At 41.5% G+C, this 22,022-nt stretch overlaps 1 protein-coding gene across 1 annotated transcript in view; it reads left to right on the top strand.

The window, feature by feature from the left end:
- Nucleotides 1-20,500, top strand: part of SH3GL3 (SH3 domain containing GRB2 like 3, endophilin A3) — a 58,838-nt gene extending 38,338 nt beyond the window's left edge. Inside the window, exons 2-9 of the mRNA XM_055715870.1 lie at nucleotides 3,302-3,370; nucleotides 4,644-4,716; nucleotides 6,213-6,356; nucleotides 7,929-8,062; nucleotides 9,459-9,617; nucleotides 12,443-12,546; nucleotides 13,794-13,921; nucleotides 19,699-20,500. Of these exons, the coding sequence (XP_055571845.1) occupies nucleotides 3,302-3,370; nucleotides 4,644-4,716; nucleotides 6,213-6,356; nucleotides 7,929-8,062; nucleotides 9,459-9,617; nucleotides 12,443-12,546; nucleotides 13,794-13,921; nucleotides 19,699-19,904 (1,017 nt within the window). The 3' untranslated portion in view covers nucleotides 19,905-20,500. The remainder of the gene's footprint in view (nucleotides 1-3,301; nucleotides 3,371-4,643; nucleotides 4,717-6,212; nucleotides 6,357-7,928; nucleotides 8,063-9,458; nucleotides 9,618-12,442; nucleotides 12,547-13,793; nucleotides 13,922-19,698) is intronic.
- The last annotated feature ends 1,522 nt before the right edge of the window (nucleotides 20,501-22,022 follow it).

Raw genomic sequence — 22,022 nt, 5'->3', positions numbered from 1 at the left:
TTTTTTCTTCTTTTTTCTTTCCTTTTTAACAGGTCTGAATTTCTTGTTTTCCAGCTTGTGACCGTTGCTTACTGTCTTTGTGCATGATTCAGGCTCCAAGTTTTCATACTCCCCCTATATAGATACCCACTTAACCTCTTCAAAATGCTGAACAAACAAACTCAGTGCTCTGTTTGTATGCCATGTGCTCCAGTCCCCAGCTCATATCAGTGGTCCGCCACCAGACTCACCCAGGACGTCGGTGTCTTGTACTGGGGAGGCCAAACTGGATGCGTACTGCAGATCTGGTCTCACAGGTGCTAAATAGAGGGAAATTACCACTTCCCTGGACCTGCTGTCTGTGATGTTGCTAATAAAGCCCAGTGTGGGGTTGGCTTTCTTTACCTCAAGGGCATGCTTCTGACTTAAGTTCCAGATAAGCTGGGGTTTTTTTCCAACCACCTTACAACAGGTGCTACTCTGCAGAGCTGTTTCACAGCCTGTTGTCCTCCAGCCTGTACTGTTGCATGGGGACATTCCATTGCAAGCGTAGGGCAGCTGCATTTGAGCTTCATGAAGTTCTGGTCAGCCCATTTTTTTCCAGCCTGTGAAGGCTTTTATGAGAGCAGCCCCACCATCCTGTGTATCAATTACTCCCTCCCACGCTGGTCTCTTCTAGACTCTGAGAGGTATTCTATCCCATCATCCAAGTCGTTAATTAAATTACTCCATTCTCCTCTGCAAATTGTAGATGCAGAATATCTCTATCTTTCTGAAAGCTGGTGCAGTCTCAGTCGTTCTGTGACTTTTGGGATCTAACTTAGCAGGGAGTAAGGAAAGCATGTACTTCAGCAAGTCCAGTGATCCCCATGCAAGGAGTGACTCGGTGTTGCCACAGATATTTTCTCCTTCTGTGAGTGGCATCAGATTTTATCCATTCAAAACACAGTGATGAGTTTTGCAACGTTTCAGAAGAGAAACCAAAACTAAACATGGGTGGCAGCATTTGAGCAGATGTGCAAAGAGGGCGAGCAGGCTGCAGCCCGGCGCTGCGGCGCGTGCCTGTCTGCACTGGGAGCACAGATGCACCAGCCAAGCACAAACCCTTGGATCGGCAGCTGCAATCCTGGCAAACACAGCCACGACACAGGAAGCCAAAGTTTGAGACTATTATTCAAGGAAAGTGTGTGTGACCATGTACGGTCATCAGTAAGCCAGGGATAAATAGCATATGCCCAAAGACATTTACTGAAAACATACCAACTTCCAGTGCAGCTGATGAGAAATCGCATTTTTTCAGACTATCTTTGTTGGCTTTCCAATGAGCCAGTGGACTTGTTTGTTTGGGGTTTCTTTCTGTCTGGCATTACTGTTAGTGTCCGTAGTTTCTGCTCATCCACTTTTGCTTCTTGTTATAACATTCAGATCTGTTCTCTCCAAGTGCAGGGCGTTTCATTATTTTAGTCATTTGGTGCAGTAATTATTAATTATGCTTTCACAGTTGAGCAGTCATGTTATTTCAGTGCATTTATTCTTTGCCAACATACAAATGGATTATTTGTAATGAGACAGCTATGGATTGCTACTGAATGTGGTTTTTGCAGCTTCAGCCTGGGAAGGATAATTCCCCCACTGCACTCAGCCTTTGAAAAGGGATCACCATGAGAGGTTTCAGGAAACCACAGATCTGTTCATTGCCTGCTGGAGAAAGAAAACATGTGTAAGGCACTGGAAAATGGCACTGATTATTTTAGGAATTAACATTGCACAGAAAGGAGATAGAAACAGCCAGCACAAAGAAGCTGCACAATTTCTGACAGGCTGCTTTTCGTGCAGCCTTTTCATGCACCTTTCTCCCTGCAGAGACCTGGGCACTGTCCCGCTTCATGTGTGGCCTCAGGTTGCTTCTCTGCTGTGATGTCTTACAGCAGCAAGATGATGACCTGCAGGAACTCACTGGTACTTGGGCTTCTTCATCTCTGTTTTATCTGCTTTTGTGCTTGTTCTGCCAGTGCTTTGGAAGAGAGAGAATCTTGACAAGTTTGTGGTCTGCTTGGCATATATTAAGCATAAAGAATGTAAATCCTACTGTAGAGCCAATAGAAATAATAAGCAGTACAGCTCTCTTTGAACTCACATTTTCCCCTAAGCAGGTCTGTTCTTTTGGCTGTGTGGTAGTAGTGATATTGATGCAAGGTCAGCTGCCACTGAGCTCCCAGCTCTGCTTCATCAGCTCATCGCTGGTTTTTGGCAAGGCAGCGTGCCCCCTCCACACCTGTGCAGGGCAGGCTGTGACGGGGAAGAGGGAGCCATTGCACTACAAAGAGACGTGACCCGTTTTCAGATTATGCAGGTCCCCAAGGCTTTTTTAATTCAGTGAGATGAATTCCCTTTTGAAGGTACTGAGGACGAACAACACGCTTTATTGGGGGCAGGTTTGGGGAACGCCAGCAGTCAGTGAGCTAGGCCTGGATTTTACATTACGCTGTTACAGATTCATTGGTAAAAGTCAATTAAAACAGAGAAATGTGTAGTTATTTTTACAGGAGTTATCCTAGGAATTAATGTTTGTTGAATATGTGTTAAACCACATCTGTCATAGTGGAGTGATGCTTTCAAGGCTGTTTCACACCAGGTGAGGATCTGGCTTGCTTTTCACACACTGCAAGAAGCAGATAGCTGAGTTCTGCTTGAGTGCTTATCCCTAGCCAAGTTTACTCAGTGAGGACCAAACTCCTGTCTGACATCCTGGAGTTTTTACACAGGAGTTGGATAATATTTCAGCCGTCTTAAAAAGGTTCACTAAAATTCTCTATTTAAAACGGGTGCTTTGAGTTTTTGAAGAATGCATGGCATTTTTGTTTTCAGCATCGTAAAGATGCTCAGTCACACAGGTGGGTCACAGTGCAGCATTTTTCATGAGTCTGTTCCTTCCATAGAACTGCACACAACCCCCAGCAGCAGGAATGGGAGCTGTGTCCCTGAACCTAATGGTACACACGACCAGAACGTACGCAGAAGTACAGAGCTGGAGAGAGATACTTGAAAATGTTACTCTAGGCTTACCTGCAGTCAGATTCTTGTCCCTATGCCTGAAGTCTGCAGCGTAGGTGATTTTTTTGTTTGCCTGTTATAAATTCATATCGGGTATCTTTGTCTCTTGAAATCAGTGCTTCATTTCCAAGACTAAGGTCACTCTTCTCTTGTACAGTTGCCTCAAACAGTCGCTGCATATTTTCTAATCTGGACTGAATCTGCGTAACTCTGAGATATATATTTTGTAATTGAATATTTTTTTTTTGTTAAATTTATCTTTTTACAGTTGTTCAGTGAAAAAATAAGTGGAGCAGAAGGAACAAAGTTAGATGAAGAATTTCAAGAGATGGAAAGGGTAAGGAAAGTTAACGCGTTTTTCAATATTAAGCTATTGCAGAATCAAAAATGTTTCATATTCCAAGTGTTAGGATGGTATTGTAGATTTACCTGGGGGGAAACCCCACCATGTGCTTCCAAACAGAAATGTGTAAGTGCAGATTTGTCCTTGAGCCTTGTCAGCTCAGCCAGGGGCGGAGGGACATCTGCAGAGGCTGTGTAAGCAGAGGAAGCAGGTTCGACTGACACCTTTTGAGAGTGAAGAGAATCTCCTCCAAGAATGGTGCAGAGCACCAGGAGGGACCTTTCTCCTCTGTCTGTGTGGGAGATTAAAGAGGGAAGTCTCCAGTGTTTAGTGAGCCTTTGTAAATATCACAAAGCCTTCACATCCGATATTATTCATGATAAAAATCTTAATTACTAGGGTCAGATTTTCTCTTGATAGAGGATTATATTTCTTGGTTTAAATCCATGCTCAGAAATTTACGTGAATTGTTGGGGAAATTGAGATGTTTGCCATCCACTTGTTAGTTGTGTTACAAATTAAGCAACGTTACTGTCAGTTTCTCTTTTTCAGCTTTTATGTGCTTTTTTTTTATTGCCCATGTCTCTGTGTGTTTTTTAATGTTCATAGTAGACCTAGGTCACAGCTTTTATTGTTGGCAGACAGAGGAAAAAATTCTTGTAGGAGTTGTTTTTTTCCAACACGTACTTCTGAATTTATGCTCTAAACAGGTTTCTACGTTTCAGTTTCTTTGGCTACAGATAATTATTTCCTTTCTCTGCATTATAAGGGGGAAAATAATGTGCAGACCCTAAGGGAGGAGAGGGGAAACAAATCAGAAATGTGACTTTTATAGCATTTTGGAAACTATTAAATGGGAAGACAGTGCAAACTGCTGTTCTAAATGGCCCTGACCCCAGGATTGTGCGGCATATGTTCAGTCTTTTTCACCTGTGGAGAAAAGCAGTCTTGGTGACAACAGCTGGGCTGGCAAGAAGATTGTAGTCTAGAGTGTATTAGTTGTAGTCAGAGAGTGATAGGCTGGAAAGGCAAGCCCGCATTTTGATACATACCTTCACTCCTTCCCAGTACTACCTGCCAATTAATATGCTTTTGGTAAAATCCTGTCATGACTATGACATGGGTATTTATTTTAAGCTACAATATTTGCTTTATTTTAAATAAAATTTCATCATCATCTAGAATAGTGTGTTCTGTCTATAATTAAATTATAAACTTTCTAGTAATAGATTTGCTTTTTGGTAACTGTGTTGCCTTTCTTTTTCAGAAAATTGATGTTACTAATAAAGCTGTAACGGAGCTTCTGTCCAAATCCACAGAGTATCTTCAGCCAAATCCAGGTAGGATAGGAGCAATAGGTGTTGGATTTTGCTGAACATTGTTTTTTTTACTTGGAAATTCATCTTGGGTAAAGAAAAGCTAATTAGGTCATCATTGTGAGGCTTCCGGGTGTTCTAGAGAACTTTACCTTTATGTGCAACGAACAACTGTGAAGTTTATGTGCAGTGTGATCTGAGATGCATTCAACTTGCAGCGGAGTGCACCTGGGCGTGTGTAGATTGTGCATGCATGTCTTGGACAGCTTGGGCCTGTGGTGCTGGATTTCCTGAAATGGGATGTGAAGTGAAGAGAATGCCAACATGTATTGGTTTTTTAGCAGAGATATAAAAAGCCACTGAATTTAACTCACAGGCTGCTGCCGTCGGAGGTACTGGTGGTTGTATACCCCATGGGTACACTTGTGTTGTTGTGTACCCCATGGCTGTTACTTCCTTACCCGGTATTTGAATGAAGTTTCGTATATTCTGGACAGCGCTAGGTCTCAGTGGATTTTTGGATCATCAGTTAATAGAGGTTTTTCAAATGTTGTTTTAAGAAACAGGAAAGGAGACACGTTTACATTTGTAGTCAATCACAAAATGTATCTGTTACGACCTTGCTTCACTGTCCAACCAGCTGTTGGAAGAACCTTCATTTTTTGAGAACTGTCTGACTGAATTCCTGTTTAGTCGGCTACACCAGTGACTTCAGTTAGCAGTCTCTTGTGAGTACCGTATGAGATGCACGTCCCTGAAGAAGTTTAATGGGTTATATCTACATAAGGATAGTAGGATTCGGTGCTTTGCCAAGGCCCAGCCAGCATGTTCAAGATGAATCTAGTAACCATGGTCCACATTCCTCGGGAATGCCCTGCCCACGGCTGCTACTGTGTTGAAGAAGCTGTTGAGTGATAATAGTAAGGAGTAGATCGGAAAAACGCTGAGAAAAAATGCATGTTTTTGTTATGATACATGCAAGATAACAGTAGGTTAATTTGTATGTACCAGGCCGTTCTGCAGAATACATGTCTACTGTCTTGATACTGGAATGAAAAGAAAAAGAGGGGAGCAGGGATAGGTTATGCAAAGTTCTCAAAAGCATGAGAGGGAGGGAGAGCATGAAACTGGCTTTGGCTGTGCTTGTATCTATTCCACGTTTGCTTTCTGCTAGTACTTCTAATCAAGGAGTTCACACGCAGAAATAGGAAAAGGAATGTGAGTGTCGGTGAATATACACAGAAGATGACAAGCCCTCCCATGGCCGCTATGTATCTGTCTGGAGAAGTGATGCTTATTCAGTTGGGAATAAAAACCAGTTTCATATGACCCATATTGTTGAATGGAATCTTACTTCAGCTTCTGACTAGGAAGTACTGACAAAAAACTTACGGATCTAACAGACCAGCTTAGTGACTTACTTTGTGACATTCCTTGTTAAATGATTTATTCTTGAAATATATTAGTTTTAAAAGTGCTTTTACAACTTTTTTTTCTTTTTTTTTTTATGTCTTCCTTAGCATACAGAGCCAAACTGGGAATGCTGAACACTATGTCAAAGATCAGAGGACAAGTTAAAACCACAGGCTATCCCCAGACAGAGGGACTTCTAGGAGACTGCATGATACGGTATGGCAGAGAGCTTGGCGATGATTCTATGTTTGGTGAGTTTGTGTATCTCTTCTGTGAATATTTCAGCATAGTTCTTTGCAGAATATTACTCAGTGAGGTAACTGATGTAAATAGCTACTGCAGGTAAGATGGGAAGTTAGGTACAGTGATCAGGGGTGATTGAGATAATTAATGAAACATGATACTTCTGCATATTTGTCCACCTCTATTGCAGGTGGATTTGATAACGCTGTTACTGGTGCTGTCTGATGATTCATATTTAGTTTCTAAGTTGCCAAACCTAAATAATTTAGGGTTATTCTTAGATGCAATGTATTTCTTTTAACCTTTACATAAAAATGTTTACCCTATATTTGAGAAGTAAACCAAGAGAAAATTTTCTCATAGAAAAAAATAAACAGTAACTTTCTTTGGGTGATTTTTTTTTTTTTTTAAATAACATTCTGGTATTTCTGTGCTTTAGAGCAGTGCATGTTAAATATGCATTTTCTTGTTTTCATGAAAATTAACGTTAGCTCGGCCATGCTACAATTCTTTGGTAAATAAAATCTTCCCTATTTCCTCTCAATATATGCTGGTACTTCACAGCCAAAATCTTGATAGAGTCCTTGCTTTCTAAGGATGCATACTCAGTGGGCTTGACTGGAATGAATCTGAAGTGTTGTCACAGAGCTACTCAGTGGGTGCTTTTTGAGATGGCTGGGGTTAAAAGAGAACCTGGGACAAATACATGAGAAAAGGAGAATCCTGGATTGGGGAAAGAGAGGCAAATAGGGCTAGGAGAGAGTCGTGTGGGCTGGGACTGTGCAGAAGCCAATACAGACTTGGCTGGCTTTGTTATGTACTGTTTGTAGTATCTGTGTTTTTACACAGTGGTTGTCTTGAAATAGTAACAGCTGTGTAGGTGTAGGGACCTCACACTCAAGTCCATGTAGGTGCTGCATAGGAAGGATGCTGCTGATAACCAAAGACTCTTGTATTTTCCTCACAAAAGGTGAAGTGGCACAACTTTTCTGTGAGCTGCATGTTTTTGTGTTTTTGCAAAAGCAACAGGGATGCTAAATAAAACTAGGAAAGGGGAAAGAATATTTCAAACACTGTGCTGCCTGCTGATACTTACATGCTTAATAAAATATAGAACTATGTTAAATAGGTGGTTTTAAAAAGGTAGCAAAAATTTTCACCAACATGAGGTCTGGGGAAAAAAGCATGTAGTATATGAGAAAGCTGTAAAACACAATTTTGTGATTAAAAAGTTACTCACTTTTTGTGTATTTCCTAATATCACTAACGTACAAATTAACCAGCTTGGTTTGCAGTTCTCAAAATGGAGGAGGTTTGTAACCTAGGCAAATTAAGTAGGGAAAAGAGTATTATTTTTTTTCCCTGATGCCCTTCAGGAAAAAAAAAGTATACTTTGGAACAAGAATTTTCCATTTCTAATTTTCTGTAGGGACAAGCAAGTACATAGGTTGCATTATTTTTTTTTACTCTTTGAGGGCCTGCAACAGATAAATAGATACCTATTTGAAATAGCTGTTTCATAGGACAATTTTTCTGGTTTTACATGTATTGAGATATAAGTAGCCTGTTCTTTACCATAGGCCTTGCACTACTGGATGCTGGTGAGAGCATGAAGCAAATGGCAGAGGTGAAGGACTCTCTTGATATTAATGTCAAACAAAATTTTATTGATCCTCTACAGTTATTGCAGGACAAAGATTTAAAAGAGATTGGGGTAAGTTTTCCAGGGTAAAGCTTCACTTATCAATAATCTGAGTCAGTCAAACTCTACTTCCCTGAGTTATTTTTCTTGAAAATAATAAAGTAAATACATTCCACTGCGTTTAAGTTTGTGTCTCTAGCAAAACGGTGATGAAATCTGCTTAAACTCAATACCTGGCTATTTCTCACTTGTACAAATTACTAAGCTTGCTGTATTGCTTGTACATTCAGTACAAGAAGGATAGTGAAAAAAATTATATTCTTTATTTTTCTGCTATTATATTTTAACTGACATTTTTATTAATTCTTGTGAACATGCGAGTGGGCTGTGAGTTACTGCAACTGATTATCCTATCTTGCCCTTTCTGTCAGCCTAAAGCTGTTTGTACTGGAGGATGAATATAACTGTTGAAAAAAGCTATTCAGGGCAATCACAGAATGATTTGAAAAGTGCCATAAAATGTTGAAGTGCCATATACTGCTGTAGGAAAAATACAGGAAGTGGAGGAACACGTTTTTAACCTTTAGAATTGAGTTTTTCAGTGCTTTTGTTTACAATGTGACAGCTCAAAGAAAGCCAGGCAGTCTTTGTTTGAGTCTGTTAATTCCAATAGACGTGGGTAATAAGCAAGTTAAAACCCCGATGAAATGCAGAAATGAAAGTTATTTTATTTGTTTACACATAAATGGATGTGGAAAGCATAGAAAAAGATGGTAATAATGTCTTGATGTCTGTAGCTGTCTCCTATATAGATAACTGGGTTTTGTTATAGTTCTTCTGAACTGATGAAAAGAAAGTGTTTGACGTTAGCTTTAGTGAGCATTTTGTATTGTCACTTTGAGTCCATTCTTTAAGTCTGTCAGTCCCGTGATTTTTGGCAACAGAAAAGCTTGTGTAGTTGTATCAGATAGAAGTGTCAAGTTGACAACTAAGAAAGCAAGCAAGAATACAAGATTTGTTAGACCACTGCTTATGTAATCAGAAGGGAAAATAACTCTTTGACTTTTAGCTGTCATACTGCGAATAATTCAAGAGGTAAATCTGAATTAAACATTGAATAAGGAGACTCACATATACTTATATCGGATCTTTCTCCTCATATAGGGAATCACAGGTATCATACATTTAGTGAAGTCCATGAGTGAGATGCCCAAGTTTAGCAAATCAAGATAACGGATTGCCCAAGTGTTAGCAAATGGCTGCTTATTTAAAATTTCATTCATGTATACAGTTCTAGCCTGACCTAATGCTGACCTAGATCAAAGGGATGACCTGGATAATTTCTCAGCCTTGTATTTCTTTGATGCTGCATATATTTGCATCCATAACTGAAATTTCCTTAAATCACACTGTGTGCGTTTGGGCATGTCCCATTTGGACCTTCTCATAAATGTTCTGTCTTGTTTAGCATCATCTGAAGAAACTAGAAGGACGCCGTTTGGATTATGATTATAAAAAGAAACGTTTTGGAAAGATACCAGATGAAGAAGTTAAACAAGCAGTAGAAAAATTTGAAGAGTCAAAGGAACTGGCTGAAAGAAGCATGTTCAATTTCTTAGAAAATGATGTAAGTCTGTCCTGCGTTTTTGTTTGCTGCAGTACACCCAGGAGGGCAGTGTTTGTGGGACTGGATAAAGCTTGTCCCATCCTTCATAGGAGGTAAGGTCTGAAAGCCCAAAGTGTGCCTCTTCCCTCTTTTCATCTCCTGTCAGAGAAGGACGTAATGCACAGCAGTAAGTGGGAGAACTCAAGAATCCAGGAATTTCTTCTGCAGATACGGTGGCTCAGACGAGATTGTCACAGAGGTCTTAAGTAGTTTTTTTGATCTATGAGCAATGAACTATCTGAGAGTAGAATGCAGCCTGATCCGTGGGAGGTGAAGGTTGGGAGACTGACATAGTCATAGACCTGCTGCTGAAACTATGAGCAAGGGTATGTACCCTGCGCTTTCTGAATTGTAGTTCGCTTATCGCCAAAACTTTGCTGCTGATTTGAAATCTCTGAATGATTTTACCTCTGAAAATCATTATTATTAGTATTTGACTTTTGAAAATTATTCCGTAGAGTTTATTTGTGGCTTGGGCTCAGGTACCTGGACTTTGGCTCAGAGTCCAAGTCCATTGTGAAATTACATTTAAATAAGGAGCAGCTGTGGTCATTCAGGATAATAGTCTCTTCTGCCTCCGCACAGAGGAACAGCAGGGCGTGCTTTCTGCCATGTAAACATGGAGCTGTAGACAAGGGAACTGGACCTGTTTGGCCTATTCCAAAGCCTTCTCTTATGTAGATACAGCATCACAGAAAACACTCGGAAAGTAAGAAGTCTGCTGTCTTCTGTGAGCAAACTGCAACAAAGAGGAGCTGTTAAGTGGGAATATTCAATTGCGAACAACTTCTTCCTCTATGCACACCCACGCAATGGCCAGTTATAAACTAGCCTGTAGCTCCTAAACTGTTTGTGAGTGGAACACATTTGTTACAGCAGTGTGTAAGTCAGTAAGCCTCTTGCTGTTTTACCAGTGCAAGTTATTTGAGGGCAACCAAAAATGTAAAATACCCCATCAACAATTTCAGCACACTGTTCCATTGTAGGCTCTGCCAGTTGTCTGGTTGTAGTGTGTGGTTTATAATGTGGCCTTGCCTAAGCAGCTGAGAAATGTTTCAAATGGTGTTTATTGTTAGTCAGAGCATCAAACTGAGGATAAAACAGTTCATGCGTTAAAATGGTTTAGCTGAGCCGCTAGGGAACTGATGAGTTATACTGTCTAACGTAACTAATTCTTCTTTGGGAAGGGAAGGATGTCCCTTTGAGGTGTTTTCCCTACCCACTTTCTGTTGTTTCTGTGTAAAGAAAACTGTGTGCGTCTTCCCTCCCATTTTCCATGCTGACCTAGTCTGTCCTCCCCAACCTTCTCATTACAGCCTTGTTGTCTAACCCCAGGCTGTCTCACTGGGCTTGCAGAGATCTTAACTGCAATCGCTTCCTTCCGATCCTCTCCAGTTCCCCATACGGCTCCCTTTCTTGGTCTCCTTGCCCTTCAGTCTCTGTTCTCTGAGCCATCTTGCCAGGTGCCTTTCCCAGGCTCAGTCCCGATCCACATTTCTTTCTCAGGATTTTGCGTAGCTAGTTCCAGACCTCCCACATAGACACGACTGCATGCGCTACTTATCAGATCCATCTTCCTGCCTTTCCCACTCAGCCAGGCTCAGGCTCCTCTTGCTCAGTGGCTTTTAGTTCCTCAGGTTTCCCAGTCTCTGTCTCTCTTCTCCAAATCCACAACTCTGTATCTGTCCTGGCTTTCAGTCATCTTGTTTGGATAGTCCTTGTCTATCCGCTTTCTCTGACCACCCCATCCAAACCCCAGGCACTTTGTGTGTTGCCCTCAGCTGGTTTACGTTACTCTCTTCTGACTGTGATGGAATTGTATCAGCTGTTGATTTGGTTCTGTGCATTTCATTTCTGAATGCTGTGTGACAATGCTGGGCTCTCTTGGAGTCCCAGCAGAATTTCCAATAATCTTTTTAACCGAGTAAAAGCAGACAAAGTATAGCACAACGTTACCATGGGTCCATAAAACATTTGCAGAAAGTTCACTCCGATATCTTCTTGTGATCCAATGTCTGAAGACATTGTGATGGAATGGAAACATGTCGGACTTCTTGCAGTCTGTCTTCTTAATGTTGTCTTAAAGGACAAGGACAAATAAATATCTGTTACTGCTCCATCCCCAGTACAGCTTGAACTTTTCAGTTTGTGTTTGGGGAATGAGATTATTTGTTACCTCATGAATAAAAGTATTTTTGTTTTCCTTTCTCCTTCACATTCTCCCTTTCCTCAGCGTTCGTATTTTTGAATGATTGGCTGATACTTTTTAAATTCAAGCAGATAAATCATGTTTCATTTCTTGGTTTATAAATGCTGCCATCTACTGAGGTAAGTCCAGATAATTTCAGAACTGTAGTTTGTAAACATTGCTAATAAACACCAATGGGTCTGAGTCATAAGAGCTGTCACAGTGTAATTTCTTCCAACACTGCTGATCAGAAAAGCCCCACTTTCACCTGCTAATGGGTCATGTCCTTTTAAATGTTTTGGGCTGGGGTGTTGACAGACAGCTGGCTTGGAAGTTGAAAGCAGAAGGGATTTGCACATTGTGAAAGGAAATGACTCAAGGACCCAGCCCTGAGTTAGTGAACTAGAAGTTACACCTCAGTTTTGTTCAGTTTCCAACTGGCAATTTCTTCGATAGGATCACGTAATGCTCTTTTTCAATAGCCTCCATGAGGTATCGTGGTCTTTTGAGATACCATGATTTAAATGATCTGTTTGTTCATCCTTCAGCTGAATGTACTGCAGGTTCCTTACAGCTATTTTCCTCTTCTGTATTTCAGGTAGAACAAGTTAGCCAGTTGGCTGTGTTTGTAGAAGCAGCACTAGATTACCATAAACAATCCACAGAAATCTTGGAGGATCTGCAGAGCAAGCTGCAAAACCGGTAAGACTGAACCTGTCAGAAAATTTTGAACCTCTTTTGCAGCTAAGGTTCATGGATGTGAAAAGTCATGGAGGCAACAGATCTTGTAGCACCATCTCACGGATGCACATTTGCTGCGCTCTGTGCCTTACTGGACTTCATGGATTTAAACCGTTGCCACCTGGCAACTTCTTGCTGTGCTTTGAGCCTTTTAATGTCATGCAGGACATGCCCAGAAAGCTTGTGAGTGTGTGCAGAATCTCTCATTCACATCTGTGGAGGTTCATCAGGATAGCCTCCATTTGTTTGCAGGTTTATTTAAACGTGCATACTTTGAGTTGTGTTTGGAGGCTTTGCTGAGAAGGTGGCTTTTTTTTTTTTTTTTTTTTTTTTTGAGATTAAGGGGTATAACAAAATTCTGCGGCAGAGCAGGGAAATGGCTAGCTGCTTAGGGACACAGCTGTGGTGTAATGCACTTATGAAAGGCCCAGGTACTTTGTGCTATCCTAATAGAAGAAAAAAAATGCTGCCGTGATTAATTTGTTATACGTCACTCAGAGAACCAGCAGAGAACAGGAGACTTAAATAAATGACTTGAGTGTCACCGTAGCATAGTCTAACATGACAGTCATGGAGTCGAGAGAACTGTTTGAGGCTTTCCTGAGGTCAGGGTGGACGTGGTGGCTGTATTAGCACAGGGGTAGCTGTGTCTGTAGGCACCCTGCACCATCCCAGCTGGGGGGACCAGTGAGACAAGGAGGTCTCAGCTGGGCCACATGCACATACAGGAAGAGGTACTGAGACAGTTGTGCTGACCAAACGGTTGTTTCCCATTTTCTCTAGTAAAAAGGCAACGTGTGAGTTGCAGTCCCTGGACCTCTGTCCTGGCTGGGTTTCTGCATATGTCATTTGCAGTTGAGCTTTCCAGAGAGCTCGTTACTGGAACTTGTGCTGAACTCAGTGGCAGCTGTGGATGCTCAGCACTTCTCAAACTCAGGCTGTTAAGCTTTATGCCTCTGTCAGCGGGACCAAAGCATTAAATAAAATAGGGACTTGCTGAAATTCAAGTACCGCACAGGAATTGAGCAGCATTTAGTGAATAAACCTGCCCTGCCTGCCTCCCCCAAAAAGCCTAAAACCAAAACCAGCAGAAGGTGGGGATTTTTTCCCTCCACCTTTCAAACACCAAAGCACTGAACCTGAGTGTAAGCTCTGTAAGTATTTCTTCCTTCAAGGTCAACTTTTTGCCACTCTTCTGTGTGTTCCAGAATAAATGTAGCATCTAGTCGGCCTAAACGTGAATTTAAGCCAAAGCCTGTAATAACTACAACTCTGGAAACTGGTGATAATCAGCAGCACAATGGGATTGCCTATAGTTCTTCCATAAAATCATCAGGTAAGTCTACGGCCACAGAATTAAGGCATCTATGGATGTTTTGCCGGATTGTTCCTTGATGTCTTCCTTGTACCGTGAGAACAATGGATCCATGAGGCATCAGTATCTGTGCATCTGACTCCAGTTTGTTTCCTAGATTTGGGAATGGAATGTGAAGCAGGGTTCCTCTCAACAGTCTCTCGCCCATCTGAAATTTAGGTGTGGCATTCTGCTTGGCCTTTTAGGTTCTCTGTGCTGCCACTGAGGGTGGGAGGAGAGAGAGGGAGAGGCATTTGCAGAAAACAGTTGATTTCTTGCAAAGACAGATGCCTAAGGTGGGTGTGTTTGATCACTGTCTGGAATATCTCCAGATGGTGATTTCTCTTCACAGTCTGAGACCATAAATGACAAGCAGAGGATCTGAAGTATTAGCCATGTAAAGTTTCTGCGTTTAACATATTTTACTTTACTGTCCCCTAAAGTATGCACCAAAGTGGGTGCATTTATGAACTGAAGTACTTAAGTACCTATTGGTGTGGGAGTAGGATCCCTTCCTTTGATTTGGCCCTGATTCCACAAAAAAAGTCAACCGTTGAAAGCCCTTGAAAGTTATGTGAATGGTAATAATTAGTCAGGTTACAATGTTAATTGAAATGGCTTTTCCTCATCTCGATAAAATTATTTTGCCCTGTTTCCTTAATGGCTACAGTGCACGATGAGAGAAGACCAATAAAAAAATCCCCAAAACACCAGCCTATGCAAAGAAAAGAGAATGAAAAAGCCAAATTTTTCCATAAACATTATTTGTAAGGAAAATACAGGGGAAGAATTGAGCCAAAGGTCCCTTCTGTACTTGGCATGGTGTCTAGGATCTTTTTCTGAAGCTGCTTCCCCCTGTCCCCCTCTCCAATTTCCTCTTCCTTCCAGTCTCATTCCTATTTAAAGATTGCTGGGAGAGAAATGAGAGAACTAAAGGTGAAAGAAGAAAGCCTGGAGCTGTAACTTCACGCTCCTTCTAACGTCTCTTTAATTTTCTTGCACTCTGCTACAAGATGAATCTATTATACAATCCATACTGAAAGGGATTTGCAGCAGTTTGGCAGCAAAAAATCCACCCGGCAAGATCCTGTTCCTTGATTTGTTTCTTTTGTGCTTCAAGATACTTGGGGGTGTGTTAGGGAAGCTCCCCGTGCTGCCCGAATGCTGAGAGCAGTTTTTGTGTTGCTGTCAAATGTGGGATTGAGGGAGACAATCCCCTCTTTGCACACTCTCAGTTCAGACCACTGGTTCCTAAGACACGTGATACAAGGACACATTTCATTCAAAGCACTGGGGATGTTTGCAGTAATCAGTAGCTTCCTAGTTATTTTCACAGCACATCTGGATGAAAGTAGCAAAACCGTAGCAACCTTTATTAAAGATTTAGCGCCAGATTTCTAGGCCCCTGTCAATTACCTGTCAAGTTATACAGGCTTTCATTTTTCTGCTTTGTATGTGCAGTGGAGAAAGGAGATTCAGGTTGAGTATTTGTGTATAAACTAGTGTGTCAATCCAGAGTTTCAAACCATGTTACAGTGGTTCATCATTGCCATGAATGATCCAAGATGTCCTTTAAGGGTAATCAGTCCTGTCTTTGGGACAAAGACAGGCTACTAGATGACTTCTCAAGGTTACCTCCAGCCCACTTATTTAAAGAAAAATCCCAGTTTGAATGAGCTGAAATTCAATGAATGAACAGAAATATAAACGACCAGTGGTCACCAAGATGAACAGAAGTGGCTCATTCCTTCCTTATTGATTCCATTCATGGACTGTTGCATCAACTGTTTGCCTATCGCTAAATCATGGGGTTTCACTTACTGTTTCGCTTGCTCAGTGCTGTCAGAATGGAAAAGAAATAAAACAACCTGAAAGAGAAGAAAAAGAAAAATGGGATATATGTAATAATCTTTGCTATGCTTAGTGTTGCTAGTGATATCAAAAAGACCACGTATTACGTTGTTTTCCTCCTGGAGAAGCTGTGGATGCTGTGCTTACCTCCCCAGCAGGTACAATCATCAGTGAAGTCATTGTTCCTTCTCTCTTCATACTCAAAAGTTATCCACGTGGATTTCTGTGGAGCTGCAGTGGGGTCAATATGCCCTGGTTGTATGTTGGGAAACCTTTCTGTTCCTGTTTAAATCAGGATCATGAAACAGGTTGGGTTTATGGTCTGTGATTTAGAAATGTGAACCAGGTGGCTCTAAGCAGAACTGCTAAATGTTTTGAGGTCTCCGTGTGATAGGGGGCATAGTACGTGATCACTCTTTTTTCAGTTTAGAAAACTGACCTCTTCATTCTGCACAAACAAGCACTTTCATGCCTAAATTCTCCTGTTTACACATTGACCCTATCAAAACGTAAACCTCTGATTTCTCACATACTGTCACTCAAGGTAAGTGGTATCTCAGTATTCAGCGAACCCATGGAAATCAACAGGACAGTTCAAAGCAAGCTGTGGTACATCCAGCACAACTACCACAGCTCGGTTCTGAGTGTTGGAATGGCTTTTCCTGTGTTTCAGCATAGCTTTTCAAGCTAAGTATCAGCTTCTTGGAGCAGAAGTAGTCTTTTCCTTTGTACAGTCCCTAACACGTGGGGATTATTTACTACTAATGACTTGCACACGTTTGCAGGGTTAGATTCACAGAAACCTAACTTTAATATTGTGAAATATTTAGCTGCTTTGATTAAGCACCGATAAAAATCTGTACTTTTGTTCTAATTCATTGTTATCCTCATTTATCAGCTGTGGCTACGAGCATCATCTGCCTCATTTCAGAACTATTTAAAAGCTGTATTACATCATGCCTTTCATTCTTTTTGTCAGCTTTGACTATGACACGGAATAAATGGATCTGGTTGCCATGTGCTGGAATTTAACATAAGCATCTAAGTGTTTACTCACCTCAGCTGTGAGGGAGATTTGGGTTAATTATCTTAGCACGCTTCCAGTGTGTGATTATGAAAGTATAATGTTGCTACCATACGTATACAACATGTATAGAAGGCAGAGTAGATGCAGGTACATCTGTTGGGGGAAACAGACAAAAACCAAACCAACACTGAATGGCATTCTGGTTTCTTCCTGTAACACTCCAGAAAGCACAGCCAGCTTCCTGCTTCACCTCGTTCTGTGCTGTCCAGGTTGGAGTGGTCCAGAGATTAATGACAAATCATCTTTGAATGTGACAGTGAAGTGTGGCAGTTTAACTCCGCAACTGGCGAAATTCAGAGGGTGTGCATGGTGTTGCGAATTAACATAAGCCCTGTTTGCAGAAAGAGTGCAATTTCTTTAGCTTGAATACCTGCAACGGGACAAGATGTGGAAGTATTGAATAGAGAGGGAAAGGCTGGAATCATGTCCCCGATTCGTGACGTTAGGCAGTGTGTGTTGCAGCCTGTCAGGCGGCCCTGCCCCATTGCCTTTGTCAGGGAAGCTTTGTGTCATTGGATTACACAGTAGCAGCAGCTGCCTGACTCTAATGAAGACTTTGACTGATCCTACAGCCTGGAGTGAAACCGGTTGTACTGGCAGGGATCATTATTTAAAAATCTTTCTAGGCTGCCAGACATGTCTTTTCAGTTCTTCGGAGCTTGAAATGAACCAAATGTGATCCATCTCATATCAGGTACCTTACTGTCAGAGGCGAGCTGCCTTGCAATAATAAATTAGCCCCACTGGAGCAGCTGGTGACAGCAAGGAACTTTGTCAGTTATTCAGAGCGCCGCCTTCTGCTGTTGACAGTTCCAGTGAGCTGGTACCAGTTCTACCTTGGCAAAGACTGAAAATAACTCGGCTATTCTTGAACACAATCAGTCCATTTTTGCTGGGAAACTGTGGCTTGCCATCTTTTTTTTTTTTTTTTTTTTTTTTTCTGCTTGGACTGTTTCAGCAAAAATATGTCCAGAACCAAGCTTTCACCTGTACCATTGTATGAGACTAGCTGTAATTTAGCTTGTAAAACTTTTGCCACTACCCTGCACCTTCCAGAGGCTGAGGACTAGTGCAGCACTGTTAGAGCAGTGCGGGAAGGTTTGCTGAGGGGGATCTCTCTGCTGACAGCTCTCTTCTCTCGTTATAAACAAAAGCTCCCTTCCATCCTTATGAAAGGATAAAACATACAAAATAGAAAAGTAATTCCTGCTTCCCAGTTTTAACACCAGATATTTCCCCCGCTTGCGTTATTGGCAATTAAAAAGATGCTTTCACCTGTGCTCGTTTACCGGTCGCCAGAACAGTTGTCAGCTGGCTTCCTTAGAGACTCCTTGGAGTTACTTTTACTAGACGGTGCCTAACAGTTACTTTCCAATCATTTCCTGCACATTACCATGATTAGCAGATTCAAATGCATTTTCGCATGTGTTTTTAACATCTTAGCCACTGTATCTGTATTGCGTTATGAATTGTGTGCAGATTTACCCAGACAAAAACTATTCTTCAAGGCGATTGCATGTGACAGCTGCGAGAGAGGGTCAAGAATAGAATATTTCAGAATTGTTGCAATGTTCTAGATAAGACAACCTGAATAACTTGGTATTTAAGAGGTTTAACTGCTTTAAATACTAGGGTGGTTTAGAGTTGTCATGCTATAATGCGGTTTACTACTGTTTACGTGGCAGCAGCATGAAATCTTTTCTGCTATTCTTCCTTTATAAATAAATATATTTCAAATTACCAGACTTTTACTTGGATATGCTGTATATGTTTTTAAAAATCTGTTATGGCTGAACTTCAGTTGAACTTCTGGCTAGTCCTTGGCCACAGAGCTAAGCTTTACAATTTGAACATTAGATTTAATTTATTAGAGCAAGTTATTATTCATAAATATGAATGTTACGTATGTATCGGTCCCACAAATCCAAGTCAATTAACACCCCTTCATGAGAATACCTTTAAAAAAGGTGACTGCATTTACATGGTTAACTTCTATTGCTCATGGTGATTTTGCACTTCAGTTTATATTTACTTGTTTTCCTGTAAATATATCTACTTACTATTACATTTGCATATGGTGCCATTAATATTTTAAGAGAGTAATTTGGCTTGAAGATCTTTATAGCAGGGCAAACGGCGTAAGTCACAAGAACAGCCAGATACTGTATTGGAAAACTGGTTGAATGTGGAAAATAATTTGACAGGTGGCATCATTCCTTGCATAACCTTCACTTTAGTTCAGATGAAGGATGTGTACAACAAAGGATTTGTGCACGTGAACGTGGGGAGCTCTAACCCAGCAATGCCTGTCACTGCTCAAGTGAGGCGAGGGTGGAGGCCTTGCTCCTGCAAACACACCCTGCAGGCTGCGAGCGGGGGGCTGCCCGGGAGCCCCGGCCCCGGGTAGGTATTCACGCAGGAGCAGCGTGCTGCAGCACGATTACTTGTGGCTTGTATTGACTCTTCCACTGCCTCAGGTCCTACCCTTCCAGTTCCTCTAGCTGCCGCTCTGGTTTTGGCAACTGGGATTACTCAAACTGTTGGTTTGAGACAGACATCCTTTTGAAGGGAAGGCAGCTAGGAAGGAAAACGGAGCAGCTCCTGAACCTAAGGCAGAAACAGAATTACGCCTTAAAGTAATTATCACTCAAATTACTTTTTTATATGTAGAAGGACCGGGTGTTAGTGGGTGAAAGCCACGGAGAGACTGCTGGGGAGCTCGTGGTGGCAGGGCTGCAGCGTGTGACCCGTGTGATGCTTAGTGGCCGGGGGGGTGCTGTGAAGCTCTATTAATACGGGTTTTTTCTGTCGCTGGGGGCAGGTTCTTCAGTGCACATGGACCAGCCTTGCTGCCAAGCTCTCTATGACTTTGAGCCAGAAAATGAAGGCGAGCTTGGGTTTAAGGAAGGGGACATCATAACTTTGACCAATCAGATTGACGAGAATTGGTATGAGGGGATGTTAAATGGAGAGTCTGGCTTCTTCCCCATTAATTATGTTGAAGTGATGGTTCCCTTGCCTCAGTGATTTGTGTCATTCAAGCTGTGAACGTGATTTCATGACTGAAATGGATTCACAAATGTTCTGTCAGTGTGGCATTCTGTGAAAGCCTTGCTATTTGACTGACTTACTGACTTTTGTATGCGTCTTTTTAAAATGTATTTATTTTATATTCAGAAAAATTTCACCTTCCCTGACTCGTCAACCTGCAAAAAAACCCATCCCCAGTTTTTTTGCTTTGTGCCTTGAAGATCACTGTATGAAGTGTTTACTGGTAGCTCACTGTTGCTCAAAAAATGGATTTCCTTGCTATTATTGTATGTGGATTTTTTTTTTTTAATCTTTGGCTGCAATGATTTTACTATTGAAAACCATTTTTAAAAATAGTGTAAGTGAAGCTAACTGTAACCAGTTCCTTAAGTTACTGATGTCATTGAGCCCTTTTCATCTACCACGCTGTAATTTATTGTGAGCAAGTTAATCCGTTTCACATTGTACGTTGACAAAAGGCAAAGTGGTTGTTGTCAATCTTCTGATGTTGTTGTACTAAGTACAAGTTCTCAGCATTGAAAATTCCTATAATTTACTGACCAAACTGAATAAATATTTCTGTGGGATAAGAACAGTGGTTGCTGCTTCTATTCCTATAGTTCTGGCATTTGTTTTTGAGCTGGAGGTCACTTCTGCTAAATAGACCAGCTTGCAGTGAAGAAAACAATGCTACGTTAAAAATGCAGGAGTAAAGCCCAAGTATTTGTTTTATGACACCTCAGCCCCTGGAATTTTAATAATCTTACTTTCTCCCTACTCATTGTGTGGATTTGTAACAGCTGTTAAAATTTTCATCTAGCAGGAGGGTAGAAGAAAAATTCCTTCGAACCAAGTACAGACTGCTCCCAGCTCCACAGGGTTCGTGTAGAACTCTCTGGAAACAGGTGTGTATCGCTGGTGACTACTCCATACACTTCTAGTTTTTAGGCTTATTTGGAAAGGATGGAGAAGGGAGAGAAAGAAAAGACTAGGGACAGAGGGAAAGGCATGCTATAACTAAAATATATATATAAAAAAATGTAAAAAAGCTTCATAATGAAGGACAGTACTTTAAATCCTGAACCTGTCTTATCAAAATGAAGACAGAATTAATTTGTTTTGCTGTTCGCCTTCTCATGCTTTGCTTAGTAAATGCAGATGTAGCGATGACCAAAACATTCAGCAGCCTCAGAAGAACATGTAAACTTTTACCAGTTGCTCTCTGTACAAGAGCGACGAGGAAGGAGCTGAACTCTTCTAGGTGAACTGGCTTGAATCCAGCTTGGAGTTCCACGCTCTGCTTGGTGCCGTAGTCCATTTGAAACAGCGTTCCCCAGAGAGGAAGGAATTTCACGTGTATCGCAGGTGCAGGAACTTTTCCATCTAAGATGCAGAAACAGCCCTTACCAGGCTGTTAAACCCGGGGCTTGCCGGCTTCTCTCGTCAGGTTCTGGCCTGGGCTCGTACAATGCTCACAAGAGTAGAGGGTCGTTACTTGCAGCGTTGGCTGCAGCCAGCTAGTTAGGGCACATCAGCTCAGCATTTGGCCTTGCTCGTGTTAAGAGGAAATTTCAGATGGAAAGTAACTTGTCCTGACCTAGTTCTTGCACGAAGGCTATGACGTTCTCAACACAGAACGTATAGCACAGCTTTCAAAAGTTTAAGTATTCAGGATCCACAGCTGCTTTTTGCTTTTCCCCACCTTTACCAGAGAGGCCTCACCAGCCATACCTTTCCATAGCAGCCAGGAAATGTCTCTTTTTTTTTCCCCTCACCAGGATTCCCCAGAGGAATTAATTACATATGCACGCATATGTATAAAGGTTTGAGTTCTTAATACATGTTGCAGTAGGCAGCTTGCCACTTAGTACAGAGCTTTTGTCAGCTGCAACAGATGTCTCATCTAAGAGAAGTAGCTACTGCGTAAGTAGTAAGCTAGAAGCAAGTCAAGAGAGCTGTACCTTACTGACTAGGATTGAAGTCTAGAGAGAGGTCACAGGAAACCAACCGACCATCTTTCAGGTTTGCTACCAGGAGGACAACTTGCACACCAGAGAATTGATTCTTTAATATGTGCCTTTTTGAGATTACATGCTAAAGAACAAGTTTCAAAAA

The sequence above is a fragment of the Falco cherrug genome, chromosome 7 (assembly GCF_023634085.1).
Source record: "Falco cherrug isolate bFalChe1 chromosome 7, bFalChe1.pri, whole genome shotgun sequence".
NCBI classification, from domain to species: domain Eukaryota; kingdom Metazoa; phylum Chordata; class Aves; order Falconiformes; family Falconidae; genus Falco; species Falco cherrug.
Note: the sequence above shows the minus strand (reverse complement) of the source record. Positions and strands in the feature narration are given on the sequence as shown.